A 16,336-nucleotide genomic window follows, 5' to 3' on the forward strand; every position below is an offset into this window, starting at 1 on the left:
TACACATACATGTAATTTACTAATAATACCGCTTTTGTTTCCTATTTCTGTATTTTTCAACTACAAACACTGCAGTTTTGAAAAAATTTGAAAAAGCTTCAGTCGTTGCATTTTTTCCAGTTTAGACATCGAAAGGTAACTTTAGATTTTCAGGTTTTTGTAGCCCCTCAAGGAAACCCTGGTGGTGTAGTGGTTAAGTGCTACAGCTGCTAATCAAAAGGTTGGCAGCTTGACTCCACCAGGTGCTCCCTGGAAACTCTACGGGGCAGTTCTACTCTGTCCTAAACGGTCACTATGAGTCAGAATTGACTCGACGGCACTGGGTTTGGTATAGCCCCTCAAAGTGATTTATTTACATTATTGCCTTGATTGTGAAATCCTGTGAACTCTAAGTTTCACCAATGATTTAAGAGTAGCTGAAAAATTCTTCAAAAGTAACATGCATCCTGACAGAATGGGAGAAAAACATGGAACAAAACTCAAATTCTTAAAAAGTTCAGGCTTGCTGGACCAACTGAAGACCAGAGGACTCCCTGAGATTACCCTGAGGTATTCTCAAAACTCTGAAATGAAGTATGCCTTGAGACCACTTTTTAGTGAAATAACAGAGCGCCACACAAAACAAAGTATATTAACTATGAGTACCGCTGCGTACAGTGCTTTATTAAAAACAAAAAATCTATATGAGACCAAAAGGGCAACAATTACTCTAAAGCAAAGATGAGACGGTAAGGGGGCAGGGAAACTAGAGTACCGAACACAGAACAAACAGAACACAATGAAAGGCTGTTGACTCAGTGTGGAAAGTATAACTGTCACTGAACAAACTGTTAAACGTGAATTTATTGTTTAAATCTTTACTGAAAACACAATAAAATATTATTTTAAAAAAAGTATGATGCACCTGAATATCAGAACTGTTAAAATACGAGAGATACACATCTTAGAATTGTGCAAACATGGCAACATTTTTTCTTATTAATGAAGTATCAAGCTTCTGAATTTAAGGCAAGGCTCTCTGAGTATGTGTGTCTGTACATGTATATGTTGTATGTTCTGCAACCGTATGCGTACACCTTCAAAAATAATTGCTGAGAGTCTACAAAATACACCACAACACTAATCACAGGATTTTAACAAGGAATACCTTCTTGGAGTTTTTCCATTTACTTGTAAAATTTATAAAACTTCATTAAAATAGTTCTTGCTTTGAACATTCACAAAATAAAATGTTTTCATAGTTCCCACAATATACTCTCCAAACTCTGGTACCTACTGCTAAGAAACACACATCATCATGAACTTAAACACATATAATTTTCATTATTCCAAGCTAACAGGCCCAACAGGTATGGCTGTGCAGAATGTACACAAGGGCATCAGGCTAAACGGGCATGAGAAGGGGCTGAAATCCAGCCTGTGCTTCTCCAGGCAAATCACGAGCTTAAAGCCATAATGGCTCAGGGTATAAAGGAAACCGCACCTTTTCAGAATCTGCACAAAGGCCCTGCTAGTCTAGATGCATTTATTAAGCAGAGGAAGCAAAAGGAGAGGCAGCTGTGATCCAAAAGCTTATAACACCGTACCATCCTGACAGGTCATTACAGGTTGCCTTAAATATCGGCATTGTAAACATTATTCTAACCGCCTTAAAACAGGAAAACATGACTTTCATAGGCTCCATGTCCCCGGGAGTGAACTCCGCCCTCATTTGCTTTCTTCCATTCCAGTAAAGGCAACATCAAAGCAAAGTTTACAATAATCTGGGATCAAGAAAGATGGCACTGAGTGGAAGAAACTGTGGGCTCATGGTGGAGAAAATTAGTGAGGAGATTGAAGAGACAACCAGATATAAAAGACAAGAATCAATCCCTGTATCCATCACTGATATTTAATCAAAATCTAGGACTAAAAAAAAAAAAGCCCTTTCTATTAAAACACTATTCTTAACCGTAATTCAACTTAAAAAAAAAAAATTAGACACTTTCAAATATACACCAAAGAGGACAGTGAAATGAACCCTCACATACCTTTTACTTTACCTCAACAAACTCAAAGTTTGCCAATCTTGTTTTCTCTACCTCTCTCCAACTTTACCTTTTTTGGGGGTCTGGGGGAGGGCTGAATTATTTTAAAACAAATCCCAGGAACGTTTTATTTCACCTGTAAAAACGTCCATATGTATCTCTACAGATAAGAGCTTTTCAATTTTCTTTACACAATCACAATGTCAAGAACTCACCTAAGAAAATTAACAATTCCTTAATATCATTCAATAACAAGTATATGTTCAAATTTCTCCAATTATCTCAAAAGTGTCTTTTTACAGTTGTTTTGTTCAAATCAGCACCCAAAGTCCACACATTTCATGTGGCTGATATGCCTCTTTTTAGCTGTAACAGCTTTCCCTCCCTTCCTATCAACCCCTCCTCCACCACATGTCATTTATTTGCTGAAGAATATATTCAATAAAATTCCCATATTCTGGATTTGTCTGATTGCTTCCTGTGGTGTAAAGTAGTATATTATTAAAGTTTAATCATTGGCTTTGTAGTATGCACAAGATGAGAAAAACAATTGTGGTTTATAACTACAATGTTTTGCAAAAGTGGTACTAAAAAAATATATATATATACATATGTACATACATATATCAGAGAATGCTATTAGGCAGCCTAAGAAAATACTAAGTCAATATGTTTTTGTAATACTATTCCTCTTTCTCATACAACATTATAGTTCTCTATTAGAGTGTCAAAGTGAAACATGGATAGTATTCAATAACCGTATAATATAGAAAAAATACTTAATCTGGTCGTACAAATAGTTAACATGCTTGGTCGCTAGCCAAAAGGCTGAAGGTTCATGTCCACCCAAAGGCACCTTGGAAGAAGGGCCTGGTCATCTGCCACTGAAAACGCTATGGAGCACAGTTCTACTCTGACACACATGGGGTTGCCATGAGTCAGAAACTACTAGACAGCAACTGGTTTTATATTTAAAAGAAGAGCAACAGTCACCTGAGATTTGCAATAAAATGTAACTCACTTATTTTGGTTTGAGGCAGAAAACAAGAAGTCTCTTTGAAAAGTATGAAGAGCTTGGTATTTTGAAATGTGTTCTTATGAAAAACAAAACACATAGATTTCCAAATTTTCTTAGTTGATAATTATTCTGATTTAACCCTAGCATGTGAGATTGGATGAGACCTACCATTAAGGCATTACAGAATTAGTCGATTAGCTGTGTAGGCTAAATCTCCATGCATAATTCAATGGCTCCAAGTATAAATACACATTTTATGAGACCTGACATTTAAGAACATGCCTGCTCTGCCTTATCCACGTGGTGAGCTTGTGTTATGCTTTCAAAGCCCAGCTTACCTGGGAAAATTTCCCCCTTGTACACAGCATTAATCATGCAACCCTCCTGAGCAGCGGACCTCAACTATGGCTTCCTATTAGAATCAACTGAAGAGCTTTTAAAACACACTAGCAAAATTAAATCAGATTCTCTAGGGGATGGTCAGGGCAAGGTTTTTTTTTTTTTTTTTTTTTTAAAACAAAGCTGTCTAGATCATTCCAACATGCAGCCAGAATGAAGCATCACTGGTTTACTAAACCAAAAAAACCCACTGCCGTAGTCTGTCCTGACTCACGGTGACCCTACAGGACAGAGCAGAACTGCCCCACAGAGTTTCCAAGGAGTGGCTGGTGGATTTGAACTGCTGGCCTTTTAGTGTGCAGCCAAGCTCTTAACCACGGAGCCACCATGTGTCCACATACCTTTAATTTGTCCTTATCACAGTATAGTTTTAATTTCTGTTTATATTTTTATCTCTCTTTTGAGTATAAAACCAAAATCAGACCAGTTGCCATCAAGTTGATACTGACTCATGGGACCCCATGTGTTTCAGGGAACTGCCCGCCATGAGTTTTCAATGGCTGTGATCTTTCGAAGCAGATTGCCAGGCTTTTCTTCTGAGGTGCCTTTGGGTAGATTTGAACTGCTAACCTTTCAGTTAGTGGCCAAGTGCTTAACTACTTGCGCCACCCAGGGTCCTTTTATTTTTTGAGTATAAAAAAACCACCAAACCAAACTCATTGCCACTGAGTTAATTCCAACTTATAGCGACCCTATAGGACAGAGCAGAACTGACTCAAGGGGTTTCCAAGGAGCACCTGGTGGATCTGAACTGCTGACCTTTTGGTTAGCAGCTGAGCACTTAACCACTATGTCATCAAGGCTCCTCAGGAGCTCCTTAATTCAGTATATATTTACTGAACACTAGTTATGTGGGAAGAAGCCCTGGTGGCGCACCAGTTAAGCACTCTGCTACTAACCGAAAGGTTGGTGGTTGAAAGCCACCCAGAGACTGAAAGACATGGTGATCTGTCCCTGTAAAGATTACAGCCTAGAAAATTCTCTGGGGCAGTTCTACTCTGTCACATGGGGTTGCTAAGAGTCAAATTGGACTTGATGGGACCTAACAGCAACAGTTATGTTGAAGTATCACACATTATACTTGGTGTTAAAGATAAAAAAACAAATAACTTTGTGCTCCCATCCTCAAGAATCTTACAGCCTAATTGAGGAATATAATACATAAGAAAAAACAACAAAATAAAGTGATATAGCTGTTATAGTAATAGTCCATATAAGGTCCATATACAGGGACATAAAGAAGTGATCAATTCTACCTGCATACGGGTTTGAATCCGAAACGTTTCATAGAGGAGGTGATTCTTTAAAGGGCTAAATTATTTTCACATCTCTATCACCCATCTGGAAACCCTAGTGGTGTAGTGGTTAAGTGCCACAGCTGCTAACCAAAGGGTCAGCAGTTCAAATCTGCCAGGTGCTCCTTGGGAACTCTATGGGGCAGCTCTACTCTGTCCTATAAGGTCGCTATGAGTTGGAATCGACTCGACTGCACTAGGTTTGGTGGGTTTTTTTTTGGTCATCACCCATCTGACAGTTCTCAATAAAAACTTGGCAACAGGCAGTCTCAATGTTGGTACACTTAGATTGCCTTGACTCAGCTGACTTTTCATCTCAGAAACCCATTCTCATGGCTGCACACCAGAACCATGTTAAGACTGGAGCGTCCCACCTCTGAAACCTTTAATGCCAATGTTCAACCGTCTAATTAGTCTTTAATACTTCTACATCTTTCACTGACACTTTACCTCATCAAGTTCTCCATTTTACCTCAGTTCATCATATTCCTTTTCTGTATTTTTGCATATATCTATTATTTCAGTTATCATAAAAAATGGCACAATAATTCGTATGAAAATTTGTTTGCTTTCTCTATTTGATCATAAATTTCCTGAGAAGAGATACAGTATTTTCTTCCCTCAATTCTGCATCCTTAACATCCAACACAGGGCCTGATCCATAATAAGTGTTCAAAAAACTTTTGGTGAAAGAACAGATAACGTACTTGTCATTTTCACCACTATACCATAAGCTTCCAAAGGCAGAACTTAGAACTTCTATCGTGATGCCTCACACATACTCAGGCAGTATTTGCTGAATTATAAACAGGTGAAATGTACTGAAGCCTGAATGAGACATATAAAATTATGTTCCCTGCTCTGTTATGTATTACTATCTTAACAATCATTTAAATTAACCAAATGATTACCATTTGAGGAGCCCTGGGAGCGAAGTGGTTAAGCACTCTGCTGCGAACCATAAGGTCTGCAGTTTGAACCCACCAGCCACTCCAAGGGAGAAAGATGTGGAAGTCTGCTTCCGTAAGATTTACAGCCTTGGAAACGCTACGGGGTAGTTCTACTCTGTCCTATAGGGTCACTATAAGTTGGAATCTACTGAATGGCAACAAGCCGGGTTACCATTTGCTAATGTAAAAAATATTGATCATAGCAAAGGCAAATGATATAAGGGAAAGAGCACTGGATAGGGCTTACACTTCAGTCTTAGCTTTGCTACTATGTGATCCACAAACCACCATATCTGTAAGCCTTAATTTCTTCCTTTATTAAAATGGGGTTTGACCAAAATCTAGATTCTAGACCATTTGAAGTTCCTTTCAGTTCTAATATGCCATGCCTTAAAAAAAAAAAAAAAATCCTCATTATAAAAATGACACACTCTCACTATAAAAAATTGTACATGCCCTTCCGAATCATTTATGTAAAGGAAAATTCCCCACTCTCCACCATATTTTCATAACCCATTTCCCAAAGGTATCTACTCTCAACAATTCCTTGTGTATTCTGTATGGTATTCTTCATGCATAAGCAAGTATACTAATAAATTCTTGATTTATTTACCACCAGGACAGCCCTATAAATTCTCAGGGAACACAGACAAAATGAAAGAAACACTATAAATACTTTGATAGCAGAAAGATAATCATGTACTCAAAAGGTCAACAGTAGAAAAATTAAAACACAGATGGAAACAAGCATTTGAAATTTCATGTGCTACCCGCCCCGTATGTGCAATGTAATGTGAGTAAAAGGCATATGACAAAACGCACTTCAGGTGGGAAGTTTCTCTACAGGAAGAAATGTGGAAGGCATGGGAACTGTGGGAAAGTTGAACCATACTGATAGTACAACCATGGAATGATGTGAAAAGGGCCAAAAAAAAAAAAAAAAAACTCATTCACAGACTTGTAAATATTAAATAAAAAATTCATTCACAGACTTGTAAATATTAAATAGCAAACACAATTCTGAAATACACTATGAGCTTAAGGAGAGTCAAACGTAGAGTAGTTGTTGTTTTCCTGCATTAAATCTAGCCCTCCAGAAAGATGTAGATACATCCTTGATCTTCTTGACAACACCCTTTGAAGATCTACATCTAAGCCTAACTAGGGCATCCACATACTGTGAAACCAAAGCTATAATAGTTATATTTCTAACCAGTTCTAACAGCAGGGAAAATATATCACAGGGTAACAGTCATCATTTTTTAAAAAAAAAGGTAGTTCATCAAGTAAAGTAAGAAACTAGTTTCCTGAAAATAGGAAAAAGTGCAATCTAATGACTGGACTGCTAATTTCCCATGCATTTTGGTACCAGAGAGTAAACGTTCTTAGGAATGTGTCAGATACAGTCAAGCTTTACCTTCTGTACCCACCTAAACAACACAGCCTTCACCTAAACGTGCCTCTAGTTTTACCCCTACAGTGCAGGACTAAACCACTCTAGGACTGTAATGCTTAAAGGTAAGATAACAACAGCAGCCTGGACAAGGATCCTGTTCTTCAAGGGTAACATGTTACTGAAACAAATAAAAGCATGTATAAAGACACAATTCAATATATGAGTCACAAATCTAACAAAAATCAACTATAAATTACCTAATGACAACTAAACCAACAAAAAAAACCAAACCCAATGCCGTGGAGTCGATTTCAACTCATGGCGACCCTATAGGACAGAGTAGAACGGCCCCCATAGAGTTTCCAAGGAGCACCTGGCGGATTCGAACTGCTGACCCTTTGGTCAGCAGCCGTAGCACTTAACCACTATGCCACCATGGTTTCCCTAGAGCATAAAAAACTAACACTGATAAAGTCTTTACTTGGTATTTTTTTACAACCTAAATACAGTATAATAAAAACAAAAACTACAATCTAAAATTAATTTGGAGGACAAGAAAACGAGACTATTTTTGATTCCATAATGTAATTTTAGCACAGTGACACGTAGTATAAAGTTTGTCAAGAACTTGAAATTAGTCAAATCCAGGAACTAAGCTGTAATATCAGGAACCAACCTGTCATATCCCCATGAAAGATAAAATAGTCAAAGATGAGTGGATTCTACAACTAAATTTTACCAACTCTAGCTTGTTTCCAGACATTAAAAAACACAAACAGAATTAAGGAACTAAAATCATTCTGGTTTCCTGCACCCTCTGGTAGGAGGAACAGTATTTCCTGACACCGGAAAATGGTAAGTGAACCTCCCTTTCACAAGTGAGCTGTTGAGGCTATAGTTTTCAAACTTGGGTAGACTCTTAAAAAGGCTGAGTCTTAAGGAAAATTTTCATCACCAGAAAGATCTACATTAGTTGAAATATAGCTTAAAACTGAATATACAGGACAGTACAGCAGTTCCCAAACTTTTCTACTTTTAGTCCAAAAAGTGTTCTGATCTCTCCATTTTATGTCATCCCTCTCTTCCATTACCTTTCCCACTAAATCATGTGAAAAATTCCAAGCCAACTGATACAAATTGGTTTACGAAGCTAACGGTCTCCAGTGGTCAAAAGAAGTCAGAAGTGGCTTGTGTATGATGTCATGCCTACAAAGACAAGACTCAGTGCATTCCATTTAAAGTTCACAGAACAGAAATCGTGTGGGCATGAGGCCCAAAACAGCCTCTTTAGAATTCCTCCATTGGAAATGACAGCAAATCTAGGCCTGCCTAGCATCACCATGAGTAAGCTTAGCTACGTGAACCACTGTCTCTATAAAATATAAACAAAAATTAAAAAAAAATTTTTTTTGTGAGGATAAAACATCTGAAGTCTTTGGAGGAAAGCCACTAAGCTATGATCATAACTCTTCCTCTTAACTACTCTTAAAAGCACACTGTAATAGCTGAAGCCCCAAAGCTTATATCTCCAACCGACTAAATTTTACCATTTAGTATTCTATGTGCCAAAAATGATTACGTTCTTTGATATACATCCTTAACCAAAATACCCATTTCCACTCTAATGAGACAAAAATGAGGAAGTCAAAATATATATCTACTTTCCTTCTTGCCATACACCTTCCCACATGTCACATTACTCCAAAGACCCACTATGCTTCCATTATTCCAAAGGGTTCCCAAGCATCTCAAAAAGAGGTATCTTGGAGTCAGATGACTACTGTGTAATGGGAAAATGATCTCCCAGATGATTATCCTGGATAACTGGGCCAGTTATGAAAATATCCTATTATCTCTATTTCTACTTACCCTCAGTAACATCCTGGGGGTTGGAAGTCCGGTCACTGGCTGGATCCAGGGCAACAGTTGCCAGTGAAGTGGTGGCCCCTGACATCTCACTCATCGCCTCGCTGCGACTTGTTTCAGGCATACTTTCCCGGGAGCTAAATCTTACTCGGGAACTAGATCGAGAGCTGAGGTCCGGGCTGGTGTCTGACAAACCTGGAATGTCATCGATCTTTGTTGGTGTCACCATGAACCGAACTGAAGTCATCTTGGTGGTGGTTTCTGGAGGATGCATTTTTCTTTTTTTCCTTTTTAAGGACAAAGAAGAAAGAAAACCCCCTTCCCCAAATCGTATCGCCTATGCTAGCTTCTTTTGATTGCAAAAATATGAGGTAATTTATACATACACGTATATATATAAAAACCTCAATTACCTTGATTTACACCAGACAAAAACTCAAATAATACTTCTACTCAAAATTCAAGCAAATCATCCTAGAAAGTATACCACCAATAGATGGGAGGAAAAAAAAAAAAAGTGCTTTAAGGGAAAAAAAGAGGATAAAATGATGCCAATCTCGGTTAACTTCGTTCCTTCAGAATGAAGAGCAACCTAGCTATCTGCCCTGGTCCAGGGCTGAGGGCTCAGTGCCATGGTCTCAGCGCAGCAGGTGAAGCCTCTCTCCCTCAGCCCCCAGGTTCCGGCCGAGGTAGTTAGTCCTTTATCTGGCGAGTGTCCCACGGTTCTAGTTGAGCAAAGTGCGTGCAGGCCCACCCTTATCAGGAGAATATAGCATAGATCAGATTTCAAAAAGGTGTACACCCAGCCACCTGTTGTGTATCAGGTGAATACCTCACAGGTCTGGCTGGGAGGAGGCGTGTGCAGAGCCACCTGATGTTTTTGAGGCCGATAATCCACTTGGGTCTGGTAGGAAAAGTGAGCATGCATAACGGGAAAAATACCGCACACTACTGGACGGAGGAGACTGAGGAGAGGATGGTGAGCCGGGGCAGAGCGGATTCCTGCCGCGGAGAGGTCTGCGGGGGTGGTCTGCCCGCTGTCCTGGCAGGAAGGTCCCTGAGATCTGGGAAGAAAAGGCTAGCGGATCAGACACCTCGAACTGCAGCTCGGGGTCGTGGCAGGTCGTTGCTAGTCCATCGAACCCACGGTCTGCTCACTAGGTTTCTCCTGCGCGACAGGAAAGGCCACCCCTTTTGCCAGAAGACGCGTTCTTCCCTACCAGGGCCCCGGTGCAGGTCAGCCCCTCAACGTCCTTCCTTCGGGTCCTAAGTGAAGAGGAGACCGCCAGCAGGCGCCCGGGGCTGAGAAGGAGGAGGCGGCGGGAGGAAGGGGAGGAGGAGGAGGAGGAGGTCGCAGGTGCTAGATCCCGGCGCCAGCTGATGCGGGTGCGCGCGCAGCTGTTGTTTACTAGCCGGTAACTGTTTCGGAGCCGCAGCGCGCTCGGGAAGGCTCGGGCCGCCGCGGAGGGCGCCCCCTTCCCAACTAGACGCCAGAGCAACCGTTACGTGACCTCACCGCTCCCGGCCCCCGGCCCGGCGGGCTCTGCCCGCGCCGCCGCAGCCCCTCCCCACTCGTTCCTCATTCGAGGGTAACCGTCCGAAGAGAAGCTTGGGGGAGCGGCCGAAGGGCGGCACCGTCCCGCGCGCTCCCGGGAGCCCCGCCCAGTCTCTGCAGCATGCGGTGACGGAGCGCTACGCGCATGCGCTCGCCTGGGACCGCAACGGCCCGGCGGACTGAAAGGGCGGGGGCGGAGCCGAGCATAAAGCCGGGAGGCACGACGGGAATTGTAGTCCAGAGCTGGGTGGAGCAGGGGGGAAAAAAAAAAACCCAAATTCTTCTTTTTTCCTTCTTGGCCCAGCTGTGTTGCAGTAACTCACCCTGAAAGTTCTGTCAGAGAGCAGACAATACCCCTTATCCTAGAGACTCAAGAGCCATCTCTTTTCAAGAGGGCCTCTGAAATTAATAATTTCTTTAAAAATTACCCCCCCATTCCATAAACCTAGGTGTGACCCTCATTGGAATTTAGAGTTCTGAAGTATCTTCAAATTTATACACACTTTGTACAGTTCTTCTTTGTTCCTGTTCTTTTTTAAAAGACTTCTAGTCAGACTTAAAGTTCCATTAAAGACCATTTCTGGCAAAGAATTTTAGACTTGGAGAAGACATTGAGATACTTTTTCTTGACTCCATTCCTAGTGTCTTAGTCATCTAGTGCTGCCATTAACAGAAATACCACAAGTGGATGGCTTTAACAAAGAGAAATTTATTTCCTCACAGTAAAGTAGGCTAAAAGTCCACATTTAAGGTGTCAGCTCCTGGGTAAGGCTTCCTCTCTCTGTTGGTTCTGGAGGAAGGTCCTTGTCCTCAATCTTCCCAGGGTCAAGGAGCTTCTCAGGTACAGGGACCCAGGGTCCAAAGGACACGCTCTGCTCCTGGTTCTGCTTTCTTGGTGGTATGAGGTCCCCAATTCTCTGCTTCTCTTTCATCTTTTGAGAGACAAATGTGGTGCAGGCCACACCCCAGGGAAACTCCCTTTACCTTGGATCAGAGGTGACCTGAGTAAGGGTGGTGTTACAATCCCAGCCTAATCCTTTCAACATAAAATTAAAATCACAAAATGGACCACACATGGTCTAACTGAGTTCAGAAAAATTTTGGGGGGGACACAATTCAATCCATGACACCTAGTGTTTTCCCTACTATGTTTATTGTCACTAGAATATTTTTCTTAGTGTGTTTATTTAATGCATAGAGGTGTTCAATAAATGTTGACTCAGGAAGGTTTTTTTTGAAAGTTATTTGCTATAGCTTTGATCAAGAAATTTCAAAATTTCAGCCCAGAAACTATCTTGGCTTTGCCTGGGTCCTTGCTCCTCATAAGTGAAATTTTTAAGCAGCATCCTTAGAAATGGATCAGAATTGTATTTAAGACTTCCAGGTAAATAAATTCCTTTTATCAAATGCCACACAAAGTCCAAATTCCAGTTAAAAAGATCTAGGTAACAAAGTCAGAAATTCCCACTTAAAATGCAAAACACCTTAACTTGATCCTTTATAAAGTCTGTGCTTCATTTTTTAAGCTCACAGCTTTCTTACTAGCGAGAAATCTAAGAATTCAGTTTTCCCTCAGACAGGCCTGCTGTTCACTCAAACCTTTATAAAGAAATGCTGGATTTTTTTGACACCTGATTTGTTTCCTTCCGGTGTATTTGCATTTACTTACATGTACCACCTAATATCAACAATACCAATATACTATACTCCTTTCCCTGTCTTTGAACACTAATCAAGCTCTATAAATGCCATGTAATAACAATAATTGTAGAGAAACCACTGAATTTGAAGTCAGGAGACCAGGGTTCTCCCCTCTTTGTATAATGTTAGTAAAGTTGTAATAACCAGGGATCTCTTAAGTAAAAGGTCCTCAATATATGCAATGTCAGTCTGCCTTTTCTCCTTTATTTAGATTAGGAAAATTTCCAGGCCAAAGTCTCTTCATTTCAGTCTATACGGCAGGTAGCAGAGAAACAAGGCTCCCTCCTTTTTTTTTTTGTAAAATAAAAACAGGATTGCAGTCAACATTAAAAATAAAAGTGTGCTGTCACATTATAGGGATTGCAACTAGCGTCACATAACAATATGTGTATAAATTTTTGTACAAGAAATTAACTTGAGCTGTAAACTTCCACTTAAAGCACAATAACAACAAAAATAGAAATAGTGGCTGTATTAATTTACTTAGATGCTTAAAGCTTCAATACCAGATCCTTTTTCTAGTCATATGCAGAATTTTTAATATTTCCTAGGTTAGGGTAACTCTTTAAAATCCTTAGGATCCAGTGCTAGGAACACTGCAAGTAAATAGACAAAGAAAGAATAACTCCCTGACAGGAAACAAATAACTCATTTCACCATTCCTCTAGGCCCTGGTGGCACAATGGTTAACCAAAAGACAGGCAGTTCTAATCCACCAGCTGCTCCTTGGAAACCCAATGGGGCAGTTCTACCCTGTCCTATAGGGTAGCTATCGAGTTGGAATCAACTGCATGGCAATGGGTTTGGTTTGGTTTTCGTTCAAAGTAATTGATTCGAAAATCATCTGTCTTCTGTTGACTATGACCCAAGTCCAGAGATTTTTTTTCCTCAGCAGTCCTGAACTTTTCTGTGGAGATGGTCAAACAGCAGGGTCCAAAAGAAATGTATCTACTCCTTTTTAGGACCAGTCTTCATAAGCCACATTTCAACTTAAGTTACATCTGCTTCTGGACTCTAGAATTTTGATGTAGTAGAAAAAGAAGACTGGAGAATTAGAATACTACATTTTTCACAAGGAAATTTTTATAAATCAGTGGCACTGAACAAACAACATTCAAATCCAATGTCAAAAGCCATGAATGAGCAGACTGGGAAATAATGGGTTGATTAACTTGACAAGGAGAGGAAGAAGCAACTTAGCATTTCTTGAAGGCTTGGATATAGTATTTTCTCATTGGATTCAAAATCCTTTGTGGGTGCCCATGATAGAAGCTCAAACCCTATGAAATTTCTCCCACTTTTTTTTTTTAACCATAATACCCAACAGTAATTTGAAAAAGAACAAAAGTCCCTACTTGAATCTCTCATATCTCATCTTCTAAATTAAAAGCCATGTAGAGTTCCACAGTAGCTGCCAAAGAGAATACAAAGTTAGGTGTAGGTAAAAAGATAAATCCTTGATGGACAGACCTAAAAGCCTGGGAATATTTCCAGAGGGACAGTGAACATGTAAGAAAGCACTTACGTTCATAAAGTTTGGACAAACACTGTAGATAAATTTCAATTCACTGAAACGTACCAATTTTAGAGTTGGAAAAGAACTTAGAAATGATGAGAAAAACGAGACCAAGGAGACGAGGTGACTTTACTAAAGTTATACAAAGAGGGGAGAACCCTGGTCTCCTGACTTCAAAGTCAGTGGTCTTCTCTCTACAATTACTGTTATTAGTTTTTCAAGCAACACTTGCATTTTGAGTCAAAATGTCATTTCAAGGGGCAAGAAATTGTTTGAGTGACAACGGGGGTATATTCCAGTGAATGCTGACAGTTGTAGAAGGGTCCTTCTCAACCTTTCTTCCCTTCCCCAGCACCCTCCCGTAAGCTGCTAAAGCAGTAACTGAAGTTATTCTTCCAGGTGATCTTCTTGTAACTCTCTGGGGTATTCCCCTCTCCCCATCTACCTCATGTTTTGCTTTTTAACCAGCCCTTTTCTCCCACAACACACAAAATGAAAGCTCTTTCAAGTTATTTTGTTTTTAATAACATGACAGTGATTCACAATATGAAAATTCCAATTTGTTCCCTTTAAAGGAAATGCTACCGTGATTCCCTAACACCAACAAGATCAAATGCTGAATTCCAAACAGCAAGGGTGGTAAACAAGGCTTGAAGGCTCACAGGCTGCAGAGCTTGGTTACCCAAAGTCTCCAAGGGGTAGCAGACGGCAGAAGAGACACCAAATATGAAGGACTCTCAGAGGACAGGACGCGGTTGCTGGGTCATAAGCACCTTGAAGCGTTTCTTGATGGTGATTCGGTGTCGCGAGTATTTGTCGTCTGGGGAGAACCGAGCAGGATGGGCTGAACAGGTCTGTTGTCCCATAGGGTCAAGCTTCTGCTCGAGGAGGAAACAGAGAACACGGTCTCAGGGGTGGAAAAATTCAATCACCGGCGCCATAAGAAAGATGGAGACTGGGATACGGTGCGGGCAGCGTGTAAAAGGCAAAATGAGATTCGGAGACCCGCGGGTCAGATTAAGAAGTCGCGCGCTCGTGCTTCTACCATACCTCGGGTCTGGGCTTTCCGGTTCCCCTCGCTCTGCTAGGCAACCCGGTGGCGAGTGTCAACACCTCCTTCCACCTCCATTTCTCGCCATACCCACTTACACCCTGTTTCTTCTCCTTACCTTCAGCGTATAGACCCGATCTCCCTCCTCGTTAAGATAATATTGGAGAAACATGACGACACTTAGGCCAGACACTCCAACTGCCTCTACAACCGCTTCTGCCACTCAGTCTGCCCCACTGCCACACGCCTTTGTCAATTTCCTTCCTCTTAAAGCCGGAAGTCTGTCTCAAGGCATGCCGGGAAATGTAGTCCACTGTTGACATCCTCTTCAACTGGCCAAAAGGGGGCGCGCTAGTGCAGGATCTGGCCTGGGGCTATAAGTTGCAACTTTGCAAACTTTCTAAAACACGTGCAGTGTGCCAACTGTGTGCCAGGCACTGTTAGGCGTTAGAGGGGGGTGAGGATGGATGCAGGTTGGATACTGGTGAATAGAATCCTGCCTTTATCACTAGATGCACACCCGTTTCAGGAGTAGTGGGTTTCTAGTGCTTGGGGAAACAAGTGCTCTAGGATTCAGTGCCCCTTTATCTTAGGGGAGAAAGAAGAAAGTTTTCTTCCCTCCCCTCTTTTACATCCGGTTCCCCCGTCCCTTTTCAAAATATTGGCGGTAAAGAGTGCATGATGGGTATTCACTCTTCGGTAGAAAGAATGGAGCGTGAAGTTATTTTATGAAACTGGTGAAGTATGTTTTAGTGATCGAGACAAGATTCGAACTCGTCTCTTTACCGCAAATTCAGCGTTTTCTTATATGGTGAGTAGCTAATAATAGCATAATAAGATGCATCTCCTAGGGGTATTTCGAATTTTAAAAGAACGGAGAAATTCTCCTTATATGGCTGTAGCTTAAAGAAACGAAAACTGGAACCAAGATATTACAAAGACGATCATTGCAACATTATTTAAAATGGCAAACACTTTGGAACACATATTAAGTTTATAACCAGAAAAATCTAAAAGCCTTTTTTCTTTTGTAAAATATAGCTTGTATTTGTAGTTGCATAAAATATCTCTGCAAGAATTCACAAGAAACAGATAATATTGGTTTCCTCCGGGTTGGAGAACTAAGGGCCGGGAGGAAGACTTGTATAGTCTATTCTGCACAGTTTGACCTTTGAACCATGCTACTGTATTACTGTATTACCCATTTTAAACATGTACTTAAAGTTATTTTTTAAAATAAAAAATATTTAACAGCAAAATAAATTAGCAAACAAAAATAAGGACTTGCTGATCTTGAGATTTTAGGTTACGTGGCAGTTTTTGATATAGTGAGGCTTTTCAGTAAAGGGCATCATTGGGAAGTCAGGGCCTGCTGTAGGCTGTAGAGCTTATGGAAGTGGGCTGTTTGGGGACTGCAGGACAACTTTCCAAGGAAACAGTATGCATAGGAACACCCTGGATCTTCTGAGATGATCCTAATTTCAAACATTTAGTTCCCTTGATCCGTAAGTTCACAAACTATGTGCTCTGAATTTGGTTTAGAAAATATCATCTTCATTGAA

General features: G+C 40.7%; 2 protein-coding genes across 5 annotated transcripts in view; both read right to left on the reverse strand.

Moving 5' to 3' along the window:
• SLC12A6 (solute carrier family 12 member 6) overlaps positions 1–10,481 on the reverse strand; it is a 97,121-nt gene extending 86,640 nt beyond the window's left edge. Inside the window, exon 1 of one of the 4 annotated variants that reach the window (XM_023558629.2) lies at positions 8,955–10,481. In XM_023558629.2, the coding sequence (XP_023414397.1) occupies positions 8,955–9,225 (271 nt within the window). In that variant the 5' untranslated portion in view covers positions 9,226–10,481. The remainder of the gene's footprint in view (positions 1–8,954) is intronic. The other 3 variants (XM_003418629.4, XM_064292221.1, XM_064292222.1) reach the window with 3 other exon arrangements.
• Positions 10,482–14,225: 3,744 nt separating this feature from the next.
• On the reverse strand, positions 14,226–15,028 carry NOP10 (NOP10 ribonucleoprotein). The gene is made up of 2 exons (XM_003418628.3): positions 14,893–15,028; positions 14,226–14,601 (listed from the first exon to the last, which is right to left on the reverse strand). The coding sequence occupies exons 1-2, from the start codon at positions 14,944–14,946 to the stop codon at positions 14,461–14,463; spliced, it is 195 nt and encodes a 64-aa protein (XP_003418676.1). The 5' UTR covers positions 14,947–15,028; the 3' UTR covers positions 14,226–14,460.
• Between the last annotated feature and the right edge of the window lie 1,308 nt (positions 15,029–16,336).

Source organism: Loxodonta africana, chromosome 10, assembly GCF_030014295.1.
Source record: "Loxodonta africana isolate mLoxAfr1 chromosome 10, mLoxAfr1.hap2, whole genome shotgun sequence".
Taxonomy (NCBI): Eukaryota; Metazoa; Chordata; class Mammalia; order Proboscidea; family Elephantidae; genus Loxodonta; species Loxodonta africana.

Excerpts from the sequence above, each read along its gene's own strand:
- NOP10 (XM_003418628.3), bottom strand. The coding sequence starts at position 14,946 with ATGTTTCTCCAATATTATCTTAACGAGGAGGGAGATCGGGTCTATACG. Across the intron at positions 14,602-14,892 it reads ATCGGGTCTATACGCTGAAG|AAGCTTGACCCTATGGGACA; the intron begins GTAAGGAGAAGA and ends CTCCTCGAGCAG.